General features: G+C 44.2%; 1 protein-coding gene across 1 annotated transcript in view; it reads left to right on the forward strand.

The window, feature by feature from the left end:
• LOC104531307 (plexin-A4) overlaps positions 1-20755 on the forward strand; it is a gene marked incomplete at its 5' end in the record, with an annotated part of 117462 nt that overhangs the window by 14813 nt on the left and 81894 nt on the right. The window contains 2 exons of the mRNA XM_010176159.1: positions 11910-12110; positions 20431-20527. Coding sequence (XP_010174461.1) covers positions 11910-12110; positions 20431-20527 — 298 coding nt within the window. The remainder of the gene's footprint in view (positions 1-11909; positions 12111-20430; positions 20528-20755) is intronic.

Raw genomic sequence — 20755 nt, forward strand, 5'->3', positions numbered from 1 at the left:
TGGGGACTCCACCACTGCCCTGGGCAACCCCTTCCAATGCCTCAGAACCCTTTCAGCAAAGAAATTCTTCCTCACATCCCATCTCAACTGCCTTTGGTGCAACTGGAGCCCATTTCCTCTTGTCCTGTCACTTGTTCCTTGGTTGAACAGACCCCCCCCCCCCTCTCTCCCCCCTCCTGGCAGGGACTTGGAGAGAGCGAGAAGGTCTCCCCTCAGCCTCCTTTTATCCAGGCTAGAAAACCCCAATTCCCTCAGCTGTTCCTCAAAGGACTTGTGCTCCAGGCCCTTTACCAGCTTCATTGCCCTTCTTTGGACCTGCTTCAGTACCTCAACGTCTTTCCTGTAGTGAGTGGTCCAAAACTTTAAATCTAACCGGCCACTTGTCCTTCTTGGGGATGGGGATTTTGGGAAAAAAGGAAGAAGGGAGAAGGAAAAAGAAGGCAGGGAGTGATAATGACAGCTCAATCTAAACTGACAGATGTCTAAGAGGCATTTGGACTTAATAACATGCTTTAACTTTTGATCGGTCTTGAAATGATCAGGCAGTTGGACTAGATCATTGTAGGTCCCTTCCAATTGAAATATTCTATTCTATTCTATTCTATTCTATTCTATTCTATTCTATTCTATTCTATTCTATTCTATTCTATTCTGCCTTATCCAATCCTAAGTGATAATGTCCATGTCTCCTTATCATGGCATTTGTCTGTAGTAAACTCAGTAATGCCCTTCCCCACTCTGCTGGTGCATCTCAGTCTGGTTCAGGAAGGACTTTGCCTCAAGGTCTCAAAAAGCACACAGGTTTTCAGGGCTCCCAAATGTCCTGCTTTGTCCTCTTTGCAAGGTGCAGAAGGAAGGCAGGGTGCCCATTTCCTCCCAAAATGCACCCTGGTGGAAATGCCTTGGTGGCTGCACTGGGGAGGGGGTAAAGGACAGACTGGGCCATCAGGTGAGCATGGTCAACTCCTTACTCCCTTGCATGGACAAACCTCTGGTGATGAATCTTCAGCTGTTGCTGTGGCAACTGCTCAGTTTCCCTCATGTTCCTGTTTCCAGCCTCTCTTAACCCGGCCAGAGAGGCGGCTGCTGGATGCATCAGCATAGGGAGGAGAGAAAACCCATTTCTGCTCAAATTAATGTCTCTCTCATTTCTCAGGGACTCTAATGACAGTTGCAGTGAGGCCAATACCACAGCACCGAATCTTTCCCTGCTTGTTGATTATCCTCCTCACTTATCCTGGCACCTGCCTATCATTAAGGGGAGGATGTGAGGTGGAGTTTCTATGGCAACTGCAGGCAACCTGCTGCCTTCAAGTGCTGTGAACAGGCAGGGGGACAGGCAGGAGAGGCAAAGGGATCAGGAGCAGCTCTAGACAGGCAGCTGCTGTGGGCAGCAGCAGCCACCCCATGCAGATGGGGTCTGGCGTAGTGATGCATGCATTTCATGGCACCTGCTTTTAAGCAGCATGGGGGAGTTGGTGGTTATCATCTATTTAGCTCTTAGAAGTGTTTCCAAGCATGTGTGAGGGAGTTCAGTCTTGCTGACATCCTGTCTAGGGAGGGTTAATCTAGGAGGAGGCTGTAGCTGATGGTTCAGATCCAGCTGTGGCTCAGGGTCTCTGGTGGGTTGGCATTTCAGGCTGTGGCATTTCAGCCCTCATCCACCATTACAACCCTTTCCAAGAAAAGAAGATTCATTGTCTAGTGGTACATCCTCTTCAGAGGGGATGCTTCAGATAATAATAAGAGGAAATTAAACACAGAAATTGGAGGCCGGGTGGAAAGCTTTCTCCTTGTTCATGGATTGTTGTTAGAACATGGACATACTGCTCAGAGGCAGCATCAGGTAGTGTATGAGGCCATGGGTTACATGTTCAGCAGATGCGACTTTTATTCTTGGCTCTGAGTTGACTTGGTCACATTCACTTTTGTGTCTCCCTGTTGCACATCCTCTTCTGATTTGGGTAAGCACTTTCTGTTAATAGGTTCTTGTACAGTACATAGTACCTGGAGCTGTGATCTCACAGTGGGGGCTGGTTGTAGGAAGTCTTTGAGCATGCACAAACAAATTAGATAATTTGCTGTTGTTTGCAAGTCATACCACCTTACAGTGAGGTGAAGAAAAAGATGGAAAGCTTGTGTGTGAAGTGGCTTCTTCTGTTATTTTTAGTTATCTTTTGTTGTCTTTGAGCCTTTCTGCCCTGCAATCATCTAGCTGACGGGGGAAATGGCTGGTAGCTTCCTCAATTACCACATTAACTTTTAGCAGGATTTCTGATTGTTACAGTAGTGGATCTACAGAAAACCTGTCCCCAGTGCAAGGCAGCTCCATCGTGTCTCTCCTTGTTGAGGTCTCCAACCAAATCATAATGGGAACTGAGAACTGATGGAAAAAGTTCTCCCTGTGAGTGGTTCATCCTGCCTTAATACACATCTTGTTTCCTTTGAGTTTATCTTCTCCAGCCATCATGTGGGTGACTAACCGACCTGCTCATGTAATTTCTAGGAACAACTCAGGGAAATTACTTTGAATGGAGATGTAGGAAGCATCTGACACTCAATACCATGTCCCTGCTAAATGTTACTCATAAGAGTTGGGCTGCTCATTTTTGTAACGCAAGATTATTTACACCACAGGACAAAGTGACTTCAGAATGCAACAGGGTAATATTCCTCTGTCCCCGTCAACACAGCACCCTTGAAATTATATCAGGAGGAGCTTATGTTGTTTTGATAGCCTGGCTCAGTGCAATACCTCGAGTCGCTACAGAATTTTCTGGCTATTTGAACTTCTGTTAGGACTGCTAGGATCTGTGTGGCACCCGGCAATTTGAGGGAAAGGTAGCTCCTCAAGAGGAAAGAGAATTCCTCATTCAGACTTAGTGTGGGGTGGTGGCTTGTCTCTGAAGCCAAAAGATTTTCCTTTTTTCCATTGTTGCATCAGCTGCATTTACTGCTTTGGGATGTGTGAACTTTTGGGGTCTGGCCAAGGAGAAACATTCTCAGGATGTTGAAGCTACAGATAAGATGCAACCCTGGGCTGTGTCTCCTGCCCTGCTTGGGGCTTCTCCAGGAGGCTGAGACCAGACCTTTCTTCTCCTCCTTGTCTTTGTGCTTGAGCCCATTTGTTTTGGCTTGGACATTATCTCATGCTGTTATGAATCTTGGTGAAGGGGAGGATGACAAGAGCCATGATATCATTGTCCCAACCTTCCCACTGTGAAAGCCAAAGTATTATGACTCTCTGGGCTTCTGTCCTGGTTTCCAAAGGAAACAGGCTTGCGTCAAAGTGGCCTGTGCGTGCACCTCCGTTCCATCTGTTATTCTGTCTCCTCTATTGACTTCTGAACCCATTGACCGTTCTTGGTCATTCTTACTTGGACCAAAGGCTGGAGCTCTCAAAGATACCAAGTTCCTACTAACTTTGTAAAAATGGGCAGCTTTAGAGGAGAAATAGGTTTTCATTTCTCTCTTAGGACGAAATCCTTGTTAGACACCAGAAATCCCGATGTGACAATGTTCTCATGAGAGTCCCTGTCACTTTTGAGGGAGCCTTGGTTGGAGAATGGCCCTTGTGTGTGCAATACCTATTTGTGAGCACAAATGTACAGGAAACTTAAATTTGTTTGGGAGCAACATGCCGGTGTCGTTGGTACCTACATGGATGAGGAGTAAGAGTTACTATTGCAATGCTCAAACTTTGCAGCCTCATTTGGCTGCTGGGGTGCCACACACAGATGTGCAGTGCTTTGATATAGATCAAAGGTCTTGTGACCAAGGCTGGCCAGGCAAAAGGATGCAGGTTTTTGTAAGAATAATTAGAGAGTAAATTATAACTATGTTATAAGCTGCTTGTTTTCTGCTCCATGCTTTCCATGGCTTTGCACAATCCAGCCTTACTTATGTCTGTTATTCTGAAGCACTCTTACCTAACCAGGGTTTTCTTTAACAAATGATAGACTTTGTCCCAGTAAATACATGGTTATCTTGTCTCTTACATGTAAACTACCCTCCTCAATGCACAGATTCATATTTCTTACAATTTCAAAACCAGTTAGTTACTCAGGGAACACCAGAACTGAGACTGCTTGCATGTCTCCAGTAGTCCCTCTCCTTTGAGCAGACGTGACACCAGATAATGGTGTTTGAGCAGATAATGACACCATCATCTACTATATCTGTCACTGGTCCACTCCCTTCATCCAGTGACCAGAAGGCTCCTGCTCTCTGGATCATTACTTTTCCTTCTGAGAGTGTGTCAAAGCAGCAAAAGGCTGAAAGAAAACGAACATTGTGTCTCTATTTAAAAAGGATAAATGTGGTGCTTAGATAATTATGGCAGCCTGACCTTGATCCTTGTGAAATAATGGACCAGCTGAGAAAGGCTCTATTAATAAAGAATTAAAGGAGGGTAAAATCATTAATGTTGATCAGCAGAGATATGTGGACTGACTTCAGAAGTAGAATAGACCTAGGTCAGGATCTAGCTCTCAGCAGACATGGGTCATTTCCCAGTACTGCCTACATGGCCTTCAGGAGTCACTTTGCTCCTGATCAACAGGATTGAGCAGTGAGCCACGTAAGAAGAGGTTAGTTATCTTCCTTTAGCTTCTGCTTTTTGAGTATCCACTCTCTGGTGATCAGCATTGCTCATCACCAATTGAAGCCAGGGACCAAAGAGACTATGGCAGCTAAGCTAATGATCTGCTATTGATCTGTTGGTCTCCCTTCTTCCAGCAGTGGTAGATGTACACTAATCAGTGCAAGCCACCCTTGAGGTACATAGTTGCTAGAGTGTACAGAGCTTAAACAGGGTCAGATCTCTTTTAAAGACTGAACACCAGCATCCAGGGCAACCACCTTTTCCCAGGCACTATTTCCACTTGCAATATCTGACAAAAGAGAGCTGATATTTGCTCCTGAGTGCATGGAAGACTGCTAACTAGAAAGGAGCCACCAGAAGTGACAGTGATGCAAAGACTCAATTATTCCTTTGTTGTCTTTGCAGATGTTTAAACTTCCCATAAATCCTGTTGCTTTCTCCTCATCAGCTGCCTTTAAAGTTCTGAGCATTTTCTTCATCTATTATTATTTTTGATGTGCCAATAAATAAGCACACCATCAATCAAACTAACAACATTGTAAACTTAGGAAGTGTAGATAAAATATATGGTGCATTAAAGAATTCTTTGACCGGGTGAGCTTTTTTGTAGCTGGTTTGATTGCTGCTGGTGCCGATGTAAATTTGGGGGAAGTATATCCAGAAATTTATGGAGCTTGGAATCCTGCCTACAAAGCATTGACCTGATTCCACTTTATAACCTAATAACGTTCCCTGGCACTGTTCGTGTAAATTTTAAATATAATTTTATGATACTAAGAATTAGTGGTGTAATAATGTAAACACAACGTGGACTGTAACTCACCCTTTCCCCTCCTGCACTGGGAATGCCAAGCTCCATGCTGCATCCTTCTGCAGATTATTCTGGGGCTGGGAAATTGTGAAAGAGTTTAAAAGTGATTCATGGAAAGGACCAACTTGTCAGCCCTCTGTTTTCAGCAGTACAGGGCAGCTGCTAAACGAGCATCTGATTTTGCTCGGGTGGTGTCACAGCCCTGACCTAAGTTGACCGTGCTGAGGTGTGAGAGAGAAGTTCAGGCAACATATTCCAGGCAGTCCTTGCTGTTTTTCATCTGCCAGCTTGCTGTTTTCCTGCTTTTTATCCAAGTGAGATCTGATTTCTCAAAAGTCAATGACAAAAAGAGTATTTTTGTTTTGTTTCTGTTTTCCTTTTTTTCCTCCTACCTTCCTTTCCTTTTCCTTCTCTTTCCCCTTTTCCTTTCATTTTTTAATGTTTTTAATCTAATCAAACTAATAGAGCATCCAGATGATGTGGTCTAGATATATTTATAAAGACTCAATCCCTGTCTCTCAGATTTTACCCTCTTGACTTGATTACAACCCACAGTGGGAGAGTGAGAAAGCCATAGGGGACACAGGGAAAATGGTTTACTGCATCTCAGCAGAGTAGGCAAAGGCTGTGTTGTATTTATGTAATATGTGAGTAAATAACAATCTGAATATCATCTCTTGTGGGGTCTTGAAGGGCTTGGGTAAGTTATGATCCCCACTTAGGTTCATTTTGGGATCATGTTTCTTCCAGACTGGATGGCTTTGATAAGGCACAAAGATGGTTGTTGAATGAGGGCTATTGAAAATAAAGTCTTAAAAAATCCTTGAAGTTGAGAATGAAGAAAGGGATTTTTATGGCAGGAGAAAAGGAAACCTGGATGTTTTGAGATGAGTAGTGAAGGAACTGGTGGTGGTGATGTCTGGTCCTGGATGGAGATGACTCCTACTCTCCTGGGAAAGGAAGGGTGAGAATCCATTGCTAAGATTTGAGTTTACCTTGCCAAACATGCCTACAATGCAGTCAGCAATAGGTGAACTCTAGTTTCCTTCTGTAGACAGTAGACCCAGTCAATGCTACCAGAGATTGTGAGGGAGCAGTATGAAAGAAAAGTACAGGTTATAGGTTGCCCAAAAAACTTGTGAATACTCCCTGTCTGGAAGTGTTCAAGGCCAGGTTGGATGAGGCTTTGAGCAACCTGGTCTAGTGGAAGGTGTCCCTGCTTATGACAGGGAGGTTGGAACTGGATGAGTTTTAAGGTCCCTTCCCACCCAAACCATTCTATGAAAATTAGGAAAGAATCTAGATGACAGGAGATGCATGGGGGAAGACAATTGAACTGGGACATCAATATAAGGTGGAGACTGTTGATAGGTGGATGGATCATTGTATTAAACCCTTGGGAATGTTCTACCTGTTTCCCTGTAGGATGCCTACCATTCAAAATAGAGGAGACCCATTTTCCTTTGGAAAATGGAAAACCATTTGATGAGACTTGGGCTCATGATCCTGGCCATAAACAGAGACAGAGTATGAAACTGTACAAAATAACGTCAGGAGAAACCCCATGCAATATGACAACACTGTGAAAGATCCCTACATGCTTCATCCCTTGGAGAGGATGATAACTCAGAGTGTCTGGTCTGTCTCCAGCTTTGACTGGAAAATAACATGGTGAAATCCCCATGAAATCATAACTATTTATGTATAAAGCACCATAAAGGAATCAAACTAATTAGTTCAGGGCTAGGACCACATAGCCTCAGAGAGGTTTCATTGTTCTCTTTAGCAGAATTCCAATGATGGCTTTCACTGGGGATTCACTCAGATATTGCTGTGATGAGGGCCATAACACACACGTGAAAGAAAAGGAGAGAAAAGGTTCTCATATTTCTGAGACTTCATTATTTCTGCAAGCTACAGGAAAATACATTTGCAGGCATTCTACGAGGAGTTATAAATAAGGAAAATTAAACTACCATCGACTCAATGAGTACAGCCCATTTCATGAGATGTTTTCACTGCAAAAGCTCTCTGACTGGATAACTAGCAAAATTTGGTGATTTGAGGTGTGCGTCGCTGCTGATACGAGTAATTGGCAAAGGTGGAGGATATTATTTTAAAGAGACTGATTCATTCAAAAGCATTTAAGGAGCAGAATGAAGCTACACACACAAAATGAATCAACAAGAGTCTGCTTTAAAAAGTGTTGCCCTAGTACAGATTAAACTGGATTTTAGATCCTCTGGAATCTCAACCAGCTCCCCCTTAGAGTCGGGGGAAAGGCTTAATTTACTATATACTAAAGAAAAAAGGGATGGGATTGTTCCCTTCCTTGGTACTGTTGTTGGCAGTGGATGTTTTTATTTCCCCTACATCGTGTGAAAATCATGCTCTTCCAACCTAGGTGGTGTCTATTGCAGAAGAAAAACTACTTCTGCTGCAAAATGCCCAAGATAATCTTTTTATAAAGACCCTCCTGCTTGGATCTTGCTGTAGGGTCTGCTCTTAGCAGGTTGATGCTTTACCCTCAAATATATAAGCCTGATCAGGCACCCAAAGCTGACTGAGTAGGACTTGACACAGGCTACAAAACAAGTACTACGTTTGAATTCAAACCCAGAGCCCAGTCCAAGCTCTGAGGTTTTATGCAGTACATCACCCAATGAAATTGCCTTTTCCCCCTCCCCCCGTTTCAATTAGGAAGAACATTAGGTCAATCAGATAAAGCCACATTGGGAGGATTTCCTCTTTATGGCGCTTGCCTCTTCAATTATCTATAATGAACTTCCTCACAGCACTGCAAAGCTTTTTATATGCAAACGAATCCTGTTTTGGGTCTGCCGCAATCACGGCTTGTTAATGAACTTGAAACAAGTGTTATCGGAAAGGTTACAGCACCAGTGGTGGGGAGGGGTGGGATAAAGCTAGACAAGAAAGACCAGCCTGCAGAGCTGGGATTGGCCTGCAGGTACTATAGTGGACTATCTCCAACTACCATCCTCCAGCACCCTTCAGAGGCTTTTCTGTTTGACAGACATCAAGCAAAATGCCCACTCTTGGGAAATGGCTGCTCAGCAGCAGATAGGGCTTTCCCATCTTCCTGTCCTACTCATTCACTCTGCCAACACATCTCTCTCCCAACTCCTATAGCTGCGGAGGGAAAAAAATGAAGAAGATGCTGCCAAGGTTTTTTCTTACGCTAAGGGAGAGAGAGGGAACTGATTCAGAGGCCTCAGGACATCTTGGGTTGGTGTACGGGAGGATTCAGGGGGTGTTGAAGACGTGCAGTCCTAAATGGTATGTAAACATGGTATCTGCTGGTGTGATCAGAACTGGAAACTCTCACTCATGCTTTAATATAGCCTAGACCACCTCCTTCCCCTGCCTTCTGGGTTTTTAAAGGTCTAAGTCACCCAGGGTTAAATTATGCCTCACTGTCTCATCCTGACTAGCTACTTAACCCTGCAGCTAGCCTTAACGTTGGTGTGCCTTGATAGGGTAGGACCATTGGACTCAAGGTTGAAAAAACTTCCTAGACTGTCAAGACAAACACTTCTATGACACTTTAACCATTGTGTTTCATCATTAGTAGTTCCCTGGGGACATTTCATCATGGGACAGGATAACAGCAAGAGCAAAGAGTGTTGGAACATGGTGTAGCTCCTCAAGAGCTCTTGGGGGTCAGACACTGTGTATTTCCACACTTACTGTGTCTTATGCATGATGGGGCATAGGGCAACTTCCACTGCTCATGTACTCAGCTTCCTGAGGCCTCCTCACACATGTCGGTTTGTTGAAGTGCTGCTCAGCACCAGAATCTCCAAGACTGCAGAGAATCACTGGTAAAGCTCATCCTTGCAACACAGTACCATGTGGGCTTGCCATCCTTACGCCATCCAGTCGGGTTAATGTGATGACCTTTTAAGCCTTAGTCCTTGATCACACATGTTAAGCAAAGCCTTGCGCCAGATTAGCACAGATTGCCACCAGATCCAAGATGATTCATCTCCATCCAGCTCCAGTGACTCTGTGCCTGGTTATCCTGGTTCCAGTGTTAGCCTGGGCAGTGCCAGTTGAAGTCCATCAGCAGCTGTTAAGTACCTACACCATTAGCATTACCCTATACGTGCAGATGAGAAATTACATTGCCCAAAAGGGTTCTTCAGTCTGGCATCTCTTCTGGGACAGACAGTCCCTGGTTTTGAACTGAGGAAGGCTTCTAGACTTCACTCCAGTGATGCATTGGGTGGCTACTGGATTTCCTTCCTGCCCCTGACCATGGATTGGCTGACACCCACAGTGTGATGATTGATGGCTCTTGTAATTCTATTCCTGGTTAGTGTATCTGCAGATGTTACATGTCTAATCCATTTCTTTATCTTCCTAAGCTATTTGCTTCAGTAAGATGCTTCTACCATCTGCTCTAACGAGCTCCCAGGCTCTTATAAGCCATAAATTCCACTTTTGAGTCTTTCAGTCCCTTTCCTTACTTACCAGCCCTGGATCAGTCATTTTCCTCCTGCCATCCCTTCCCCACACCTACAGATAAAGCTTACATCATTATGTAAAGTTCCCTGTCTCTGCTTGCACCAATTGGACCTGGCTTTAATGTTGGGTAAGACAGGCTGAAATGGTGTTGCTCTCTGGACTGGACAGGGTGGCTGCACCATCACAATACCGTGGTGGTTTACAGAGGGCAGGCAATGTGCCAAATACAATGTAGAGAAGAAAAAGAGGAGGAAGGCTTTCTCTTGGCATCTAGGAGTTGAAAAGACTTAAGAGAGGGGACAGCCAGGCAGGTGATCAAGATAGCATGGTCTACGCATATGGCATCTTTCTGTTTTGTAACCTGTTGTAGTGGGTTTTTTTGGGATCTCATTTTAAATCAAACTGCCTTAATAACCACAGGCACCAGTACAGGTTGGGGGTTGACCTGCTGGAAATCAGCCCTGCAGAGAAGGACCTGGGAGTGCTGGTGGATGACCACTTGACAGTGAGCCCTTGTGTCCAGGAAGTCAAATAGCATCCTGAGGCGCATTAAGAAGAGTGTGGCCAGCAGGTCAAGGGAGGTTCTTCTCCCCTTCTACTCTGCCCTGGTGAGGCCACATCTGGAGTATTGTGTCCAGTTCTGGGCCCCCCAGTTCAAGAGAGACAGGGATCTTCCAGAGAGAGTCCAGCAAAAGATGATTACAAAGATGATTAAGGGGCTGGAGCATCTTTCTGATGAGGAAAGACTGAGAGATCTGGGTCTGTTCAGTCTGGAGAAAAGAAGACTGAGAGGGGACCTTATCAATGTTTATTAATATCTAAAGGGTGGGTGTCAAGAGGATGGGGCCAGACTCTTTTCAGTGGTGGCCAGTGACAGGACAAGGGGTAACGGGCACAAACTGGAAAACAAGAAGTTCAACCTAAACGTAAGGAAATACTTCTTTCCTGTGAGGGTGCCAGAGCCCTGGGACAGGCTGCCCAGAGAGGGTGTGGAGTCTCCATCTCTGGAGATGGTCCTGGGGTTCTGTGATTCTGGGGTTCTGTGATTCTGGGGTTCTGTGATTCTGGGGTTCTGTGATTCTGGGGTTCTGTGATTCTGGGGTTCTGTGATTCTGGGGTTCTGTGATTCTGTGATTCTGTGCCTTGGATTAGCCAGGTGAATGCTGCAGTAATTTCCTAAAGAGCTTTCAGTTTCCTAGAATACATGAATTTGACATCTTGCAATTGTCTGGTTGTGCTACAAAGAAGCAATTCATTGCTACTCTAAATAAAGCTGTGCAACTTAATGAGACTTTGAATATAGCCTTCAGCATCTCATCGCAGCTTTGGGTGTCTAGACCTCTACCCATGTGAGGGACCCACCAAGAGGTAACGGATTCACATCATCTCCTTTTGTGAAATGGTTCCAAGCCTTTTCAAGGGATCTCCACATACTGTGTAACAGTTGTTTCTTGGGAGCTGGATTTGTCTGTAATAAATATTCTGTCCCCTTCAATACCGAAACCAGCTCTCTTTTTAACAGCCTGGACTCTCTAGTTTATGTCTTGCTGGAGCTTTGCCTTTTGTACAATGGTGAGTTGGCTGTTGGAAAGGCAAGGAATTAGGCTTAGATTTTTGCTTTATTCACTTCTCGTGTCATAGCATTGAGATTGTGATAAGTCCCTGGACAGGACATGATTGCTTTCCCACTACCTGATTAAGAGAGCAGGTATTAAAAAGCACCAGAGGTAGCTTCCTTGGGTCCTGAAGGCTGAAAGTCTGTAGTGTGAACAGGAGAGATAGGAAAGGATGGTGTGTAAAATAAATCCGTCCTCACCTGTTTATCTGAGCCTTACTGGTAATGCTTCTTGCATATTCTTGTAATAGGCTGAGACCCAGGGAGATGCAAAAGCTTTGTAATCGGTTGAAGTGTAGCATGAATTGAGAAGGTTGAGAAGCATCACAAGACTCCACCTGGGGCTGGGAAACCTGTGTGCTTATTTGGTGTATTGTCTCCTTTCTCCCCAGGACTGTCCTCAGCTGCTGCAGGCAGAAAAGATCCTCGTGCCGGTGGAAGTGATCAAGCCAATCACACTGAAGGCCAAGAACTTGCCCCAGCCGCAGTCAGGCCAGCGAGGCTACGAGTGCATCTTGAACATCCAGAGCAATGAACAGCGAGTGCCTGCCTTGAGATTCAACAGCTCCAGTGTGCAGTGCCAGAACACTTCGGTGAGCAAGCCCTCCATGCCCTAGAGAGGTACAAGGGCCAAGGAGGACCAGAAGTGCCTACAGCACTGTCCCAATGGGATCTGGGTTGTGTTGCAGATGTTTTTTCCTTATTACCTACCTGATTCCAGCTACAGTCAAGGAAAGGCTGATTGGTAGCTTGCAAACTGCCTTTTTTGCTCTTTAGGCTGACTGATGTCACCACACAACAGTTGCATCTGCCCTTGGATCCCAGCATTTGGCCTTGCTGGAGTACCTTAGCCATGACCCATAGGTATTAGTATCAGCTTAACCTGCCCATATCCTCATAGTGCCACATCCTTTTGTGCATTCAGAAGGGTTTCCAAAGGGAGGAGTGTTCATGTCAACATGAAGAGTTAAGGTTATTACGTGGAGTTTTGGTGACAGGATGTATAAAATCCCATATAAACAATCTGATGGATGCCAGCATGCAGTGGGTCCAAAGAAGGGTGAGATGCTGAAGGCTTCCTCCAGCCATTGACTCATGGCATGACTTTTGGTTAGTCCCTTTGCCTTTACCTACCTCCACTTTTCCATCTGCAGAGCAGGACCAGTAAACCCTCTTCCAGGGAACCTGCGTGAGTGATGGTGGTGGTGTCAAACACTAGGACCTGCCAGAAAACATGCATAGGTGTAATGGTGGTCTCCTAGCACTGCTTCTCCAGAGGTTTCTCCATGAGATTCATGACTCCCAGACAAGTGTTTGAGTCATTCTCGTTGCTGCTACTACTAGATGATTTATTAGTAAAAGAGCTAATTACAGGTTTTAGCCACTTCACTGCAGCTCTGCTGCTCCATGCTGGGCAGCACTTGTTAAAATCCGTCACAACATATTCTGCTGCATTAAGCAGCACGCTGAAGATTACAGGCAGTTCACACATTTTACGATCTGTTGCAAATAAACAACTTCCCAATGACACTCTCATAGTTGTTCCTTTGTCCTCCACTCACCCTCCCTCTGATTTTTATTACTAGTTAGTGGTCTGTGAGTATCCAGGTTTGAAGTTGCACATAAGAAGGCATTGCACTTAAAAATATATATATATTTTATATTTTACAACAGTGAAAGCCTGCAGATAAAGGGTATTATGTGGATGTAGATAGTCTATATATCTGTCCAAAAAGTCTTAGCAGGGAAGACAGCAGCCACCTTTTGGAGTTGTGAATTTTCTGGCATACATAGGCATCGTCATGAGGTATCTCAGCATGATTTTAAGCACAGTTTGACTGAGTCGGGGACTGACTACCTCAGCAGTCCTGAAGAGCCTCTCTCAGCATCTCAGTTTGTGTTATCCCATAAATAAACCTGGTTTTGAGAGGTAACAATTATTATTTCCATACTCCCTGCATGCTCCAAAAAGCTGATAGTGCCTAGGACCAGAGAAGTGGGCTCCTATGAATCCCCAGATGCGTTTGTTCATGGGATGCCTGAGTGCTGCCACAACACTGTGTGGATTTTAATGTTTGTTTTGATGCCAGGACACTCAAGGCTACTCCAGAGCTATGCGGATTGGCAGGGTTGTGTCTCAGGCTAATGTTCATCCCATGATCTTGCTGTTGTGTGGTGGTTGTAGGACACCTGTACCATATTTGGTGGTGACTCAGGTGGACCTCTCTCTTCTTCAAGAAAAGGGGCATATACTGGAATAAACTCATTTTTTTTTCTATGCTTTTCTCTACCTCCTTTCTCCCTCTCCCTTTCCTTCCCCTCTTCGTCTCCTTATCTTTCCTTCTCTTTCCTTCTCTTTTCTTCTCTTTCTTTTTCTTCCCTTTTCTTTTGAAGGCACTTTGACTTTCTGATGCAAGTTCTTTTTTTTTAGTTTTTTATTTTTCTAAGAAATGTTATTTCATTGTTGCTCTGAATTTGCCAGACGCTGAGAGAAAGAGATGTGGAAGGGAGAGCCAGACAAAAGAAAGAAACATTCACACAAATACAAAAAGGGAACAGAGAAACCTCGTCTCTGTTTGAGCAGGTGGCAGAGGACACAGACAATAGGGAAGGAGTGCTGTAGATATGTCTCCATCATGATTATTTCCTTTCCTACCAGAATTAGCATTCAGTCTGGAGCCACTGCGATACAATGAGCCTCTGCTCCAAGGGTCACCTGGCTTTAGAAACAGCCGTATGAGCTTGTTTGCAAATTGAATCAGCCCCCTTCGACAGAGTATTTTACTCAGCAGAGTTGCTGGATGAGACACTGAATGAAGCACCTGCATTGCAGGCTTGGAGAAGGTCCAAAGGAGGGTGGGAGGATGAGTTGTGATGGTGTGTCCCTGAAGGGATGCTATCCTGCTAGCAGATCTTTCTGTCGATGAGGCATGCTAGACTAAGCAATCATTCTTGGCTTGTGTTCCTTCGAAAGCTTCAAGATCTACCCCCCTCCCATCAAACATTAGGCACCGATGAGCTGAAATTCATCTCTTGCAGAATAACTTCTGCAAAATGCAGGAGTTTTCCTGCTTTCACATAAGATAGGATCAGGAAAAAGCCTTAACCCTTGCTCTCCACTGCCTGGTCCCTCAGGATTTATACCAGGGTAACTGAGATCAGAACCATCTTAAGCAGGCGCTTTTCTAAGTGACTCCAACTTCAGTTAAGAGATGTGATAAGGACACCCAGGTGGGACCAGCCTATCTGACAGTCTGTCAGCCATGTCATATCCAGTACTGATGCTGTCTAGGTGCTCAGTCCAGTCATCAGCCACCTCTGTCTCTCCTCTGTCTTTCCCAGAGATATTTCATTTGATAACAACAATAAGTCACTGCAGCCAGTATGCTTCAGGACAATTATTGTTCTTGTCAAGTGGTTTGAGACTCAGCTCTGGGCTTTGTCCTCTTATCACACCACCCAAGGCACGCAATTATCACTCAGAGAGACCCTGCCTGCCATTCCTTATTGCACTTATGATAGCTCTACCGACAGTCTGGACATAGAGTGATGGGAGGAAATGGAAAAGAGGAGAGCTAAGGAGGCATATAAATAAGCAAGTAAAAACATCAGCAGAACTGGCTGAAATTTCTAGATCTATTGGAGTAAGAGAGCAATTTCCCCAGTGGAAAGCAGTGGGATCCCCAACACTTGCAATCAGCCCAATATTAGCAGCCTTTGGCATGAGGAATAGGGATGTGGGTGAGGGATGACCCACCTGACCATGCCATGATCATTGCTATTACCTGCTTCAATGACTAAGCCCACATTCTTGCTTTGTGTAAGCCTGCCCACTGCCTGGCCTTGGCACACACAGGCAGCACACATCGATTTCTAGCAGTAAAATCCTTGCTGATAATTTGCCTCAAATCTTTCACAGGTCTGTGTGTCATGAGATCCGAGATAGTAGAGCTGAAAGTGCTGTGTCACTTCGGGATAGGAAAAGCAAATATGTTGTATTTGTCACATCGTTGCGCTTGACTCTGTGGTGTGGTTCAAAAGTGGAGTGTGTGATAAAAAACCCCAAACAAACAGAGCTGGGGAAAAAATAGGAGCTATTCACAGAAATCAAGGGAAAACATGCTTATGGGTGGCCAAAGGAAGACGAGCAAAGAACTGTGAGATGTACATACAGGTCTCATTTATTATGATGCGTTACAGAATCACAGAATTGCCTTGATATGAAAAGACCTTTAAGGTCATTGAATCCAATCATGAACCCAACACTGACAAGTCCCCAACTAACCCACGTCCCTTAGCACTATGTCTACATGACTCTTCAGTCCCTCCAGGGATGGGAACTCCACCACTGCCCTGGGCAACCCTTTCCAATGCCTGAGAACCCTTTCAGGAGAGAAATTCTTCCTCACATCCAATCTCAACTGCCCTTGGTGCAACTTGAGGCCATTTCCTCTTGTCCTGTCACTTGTTCCTTGGTTGAATTGGCTGCCCCTTATTATTATTAGTTACCTACACTCAAATATCACAAATATCTATATTCAGATATCACAGATTTGGCACATTTATACTTGATATGTACTCTATTGTCTTGGGTGATACCCAAACATAGAAATTCAGTCCTGGCTCTGGGAAGCAAAGAGTTCAAGGACATGGGATGACTGTGGGCAAGAAGTTTTCTGCTTACAGTATGTGGCTGGAAAATTGATGCAAAGAGGGATTAAATGATTTGCACAGGATCATGCAAGGAGTTGGTGGCAGAGCCAGATACAGGAATCAATCCCAGGCTTGAGCTCTAATCACAAGAATTGGTTTTTGTGCTGTCAGGGAAAACAGATTAACACTAAAATACTACTAAAATGCTGTTTGTTTGTAGATTTTTCCCCACTATTGGATGTGGTCAAGGTACAAGGATGAAATATCATGTAACTGCTCTTGGTTTATCAACCTACATGTGCACAAGCCAAACTACCAAAGAGCTTTACCTGGCATTGCAGCATCTCAGCAGGATGCAGCAAGAAGTCAAGCATGGCTATGGATTTGCACAAACCACATGGCTCAGAGGTCTGTGAGGTTGAATTCCTCTAATGCAGGGTGTCTATAGTAACGGCATACCCAGAGGAGCCAGGAATTTGCAGATTTCTGGGGGAACAAAAATAAAATAATAATAAAAAATCTTTCCACTAAAGCAGCTGATGTTTGCATAGTTGTAGAACTCATAGTTGTGATTTTGCAGCCATCCTCTTGGCCTGAGGTTGGTGAACTTCCAGTAGTCAAATAGTTAATGTGTTTATAGTAGTTTGTGTACAATATGTTAAACCACTAACAACACCGGAAAATGGACAAATGTTGTGATGTGTTACTCCAAGTTGCAGGAGTATCTGATACTAATGAAGAAACAAAGAGCTGGTACCTGGGAGTTTAAAACACACTGTGCTCTTCCTGTGGATTACAACAGCTCCTTCTAGCAGCTTTTTAGCATTTCCTGATGAGAGCCAATCTACCTTTCTGGAAGGACAGGCTCTCTTTCTCAGTTTGGGCCTCTAAATTGCCTGTAATTTTCTGCTTTGATTTGATTTGCATGCTGGGAATCCAGATTTTGCAGACTGAAGGAAGGGTCAGATTTACAACTTTTCAGCAGTTTTGCCTGTGCTGGAGAAAGTTGTGCGTGGCAATACATACATACAAACCCTAATGGTATGAGTGCTCTTAGCAGGAGTGTCCAGGAAGCTCTACTGTTAATCCTGGAGATCGATACACCATCCCTTTTTTCTACTCTGAAACATATTTCCATCTTATTGTTACAGCTGAGCGAATCCTTTTCAAAGACTCCTATTGAGTTCAGTAGGCTTTGAACAGGGGTCACAATGAGTTAGCAGCTCCTGTGGTCTGAAGAGGATGGAGCATTTACTCGCTGTTACTTTGCAAATTGCTCTGTTTCACCGCCGTGCAACCCACGAGCTGTCTGAGAAGGCTGGGCATGAAGAACATCCTTGTTCCATCCCCCAGCTGGTTTCATCCTTGGAGTTCTTCCATGGGGATCCTGTTATTTATTCCCTCGTATCTGTTTCAAGTTCTGGATCAAATCTGTTGAGTTAACAAGTCTAATATGTGTTTGCCCTCGGTGCTGCAGACAGATAAGATCTAAAATCCCAGCTGGGCTCTTGCTGCTGGCGCTCGGATCCTCAGTGGGGTGAAAGGCTCTGGGGGAATCCAGCTGCCTGTCCCTTGGCAGCCCTCTGCTAACAGCTAAATCCCAAGACACACACACACACACACACACACACACGCGGGGCTCTGCTGAGGCAGGAAATAACACATTCTGAAGCACCTACAAACTCAACTTCTGACTTCAGGGTGACCAGTGGTTCTGTATCTATGCTCTTTCCCATTCCCAATCAGCAATTGCAAAGTGCTGTGCAAAGCAGGCATTTTCAAAGCTCCTCAGCAGCAGAAGATTAATTATTCTCTACTTTTCAGGCACTTTCCTTCCCAATCCTGTCTCCCCGTTCTTGCTCCTAGCTCCGAAAAGCTGTGAAAAGTCAATGTTGTGAGTCCAAGCAGCTCTGCATCATCTTGCATCTCGCTGGCAGTGACACCGAGATATGTCATAAAAATGCTAATACTGAATAAAACTGGCTGGTACAGCCCTACTGCAAAGGACTCTGCTAACCTGCAGCTGCTCTTTACTTCCATGGTAACCACAAAGCTTCTACCCATAAATAGCCTACAACTAGATCATAATCACAGGGTTTTACAGATTAGTGGCTAATTGTGTTTAGTTTGTCCAAAGAGAAATTACTGTGCAACTAGTACTCACTCTGCCACAATGGACAGAAATCCCTATATACAATTTACTCTGCAATTATATGGTAATTAACAGGTACAGGAAAACCTGCCTCTAAAGACTCAGAGCTTTGATATCTCTGTGGAAAACCATGCTGAGATTTTAAGTGGTGGGGAACACTTTTGTGGTCTCTAAGACTTACTCAACCAAATGAGATGGCTTATTGAATTGTATTTAATCTTGTAGTGGGGAAAACACTTTTTTCTTTAAAAGTGGGAGTTTGTCCCACTGTAGATCCCAGTGAAGTGGAAGATTCATGATGGGTAAATCCTTATGTGTGCTGTGGTCAGTAATAGTAGCAAACATGAAATATCTCTCCCCTTCTTGCCTTGTTCCCATTCTATCCTTTAAGCAACCATCTCCTCTCCCTTTATGAGGCTTTTTGCCTTTTGGTGGAGTGTTGGATGGAAGATGTTGATGGAGGTGGACAGTGGGATCTGATAGGCTGAACCCTATGTGAACTGGCTTATGGTAAACCAAAATCAAGCTGAAAAAATACACTAAGCACCATATGTCAGAGATCTCTCCAAGTGGAAAGGGTCTCCAGAGATCAGCTTCCATTTACTTCGTTAAGGCCAGATCTCTGTGCCTTGGCTGTGCCTGACAAGTGTTTACTTAAGTCTGTCCAACTGTCTCAGAAGATTTCTATGGCTTTCTTAATACATATTTGCTGGAAACTGGATACCCTCTACTCCAGCTGAAGCTTTTCCTGGTTCTGAGTAGGGAAAAATAATTGCCTCCTGAGGCTTACATATTTAAAAAAATCTATCTAGTACATACCCAAATTAGATTTGTTTGGTTTTTTGGCAGCAATATGACATTGTTGATTCACAGTCTGTGATCTTCAGTAGTCCCCAGACCCTTTCCTGCAGCACTGGCCAGTCCCTCAAATTTCATATTTGTTTGCATTGATTCCTCCTACCAAAGAATACCCGGTACTTGACTGTATTGAATTTCACTTTGTTGATTTTGGCTGGGTTCTACAATTTGTAGAGTGTGTTTTGGATTCTCAACACTCCTTTTGGATGTTCTTACACCTTTTCTCAGTGTGGTGTCATTTGTGAAATCTGTTGTCTATCACCCAAGTCAGTAGTGAAAATACTGAATAATTTCAGACCCAGGACAATACTCCATTTGAAAGATCCTCCCAGCCTGACATTGAATTATTTAACTTAATTTTTTTGGCAGCTTTTGCATATACCTTATGGTGCCTTCTTTTAGGTCATATTTCCTTAGTTTGTTTATGGGAATCTCCTGTAGGACAGTAGCAAATACTCTACTGAAATCAAGATAAATCACATCTGCTGCCTCCCCTTTATCCACAAAGCCATTAAGCCTGTCAAAAAGGAAATTAGATTGAGTTGACACAATTTGTTCTTGACAAATCTATGCTGGCTGATTTTTATCACCTTATCATCTTGCAGGTGCTTATAAATTGATTGTTTAATAATTTGATGTACTTTCTTTCTGGGAAGCCAAGTTAGGCTGACAGGTCTATAATTACACAGAACCTTAATTTTCCCCTTTTTTAAGATATTTCATACAGACCTGTTCCCTGCTTTCTGAGACATCACTCAGCTTTCAAGCGTTCTTCAAAATGTCAGTAGTGTAGATAACCTCACGTATATGCTGAGCATCTATGGAATACACAGCAGAGGTGTATTTGGATGGTAGACCTACAATGCATAATGTTCACCTTAGAGGTGCACCTGAGAGTTGACAGATTTCTCTTCAGACCTGTGTTCAACACCTAGAAGGTAGATTTCCAACACAAGCCCCATCACAAGTAAATACACTTAAATGATGGAATATTCACCCAACAGCTAAGTAGGCCTTTGAGAGGGGCACAGGTTGCTCTACTGAGAACCACAACTTTAAGAGCATCCCGTGGATTTCTGACAGGTAATGGTGATTAGGGAGGTAGGTGACAGCTCCATTTCTCTTCCTCAAAACTTGTGGCACTACCTCTTGCCCCATCCAGTTCTATCCCATCCCCTCCCCACCTCTGAGCATCATGTAAATCTGAGTTTGTTTGTTTGTTTATTTGTTTTTTCCTCTTCCACTTCTAGTATTCATACGAAGGGATGGACATTAACAGCCTGCCAGTGGAGCTGACGGTCGTGTGGAATGGGAATTTCAACATTGACAACCCAGCACAGAACAAAGGTAAAGAGTTATTTCAACTTGTCCTTGGAAGCGGTAACCTTAGCAACGGGCCACATCGCTCCCTACACTTATCAAAGCCACCACCATCTCCCCGTGCTGTCTGGTGCATACTTGTTCTCTGCACTCTGAAAATTAACATTTTTTTTGTGTATGCGCTTTGTGTTCCCCCCCCTCCACTTCTCTCTTTGCACCCGAGAAATACAATTCTCCCTCCCACTTGTCTCTCTT

This window comes from Antrostomus carolinensis, unplaced genomic scaffold (assembly GCF_000700745.2).
Source record: "Antrostomus carolinensis isolate BGI_N321 unplaced genomic scaffold, ASM70074v2 scaffold1649, whole genome shotgun sequence".
Taxonomy (NCBI): domain Eukaryota; kingdom Metazoa; phylum Chordata; class Aves; order Caprimulgiformes; family Caprimulgidae; genus Antrostomus; species Antrostomus carolinensis.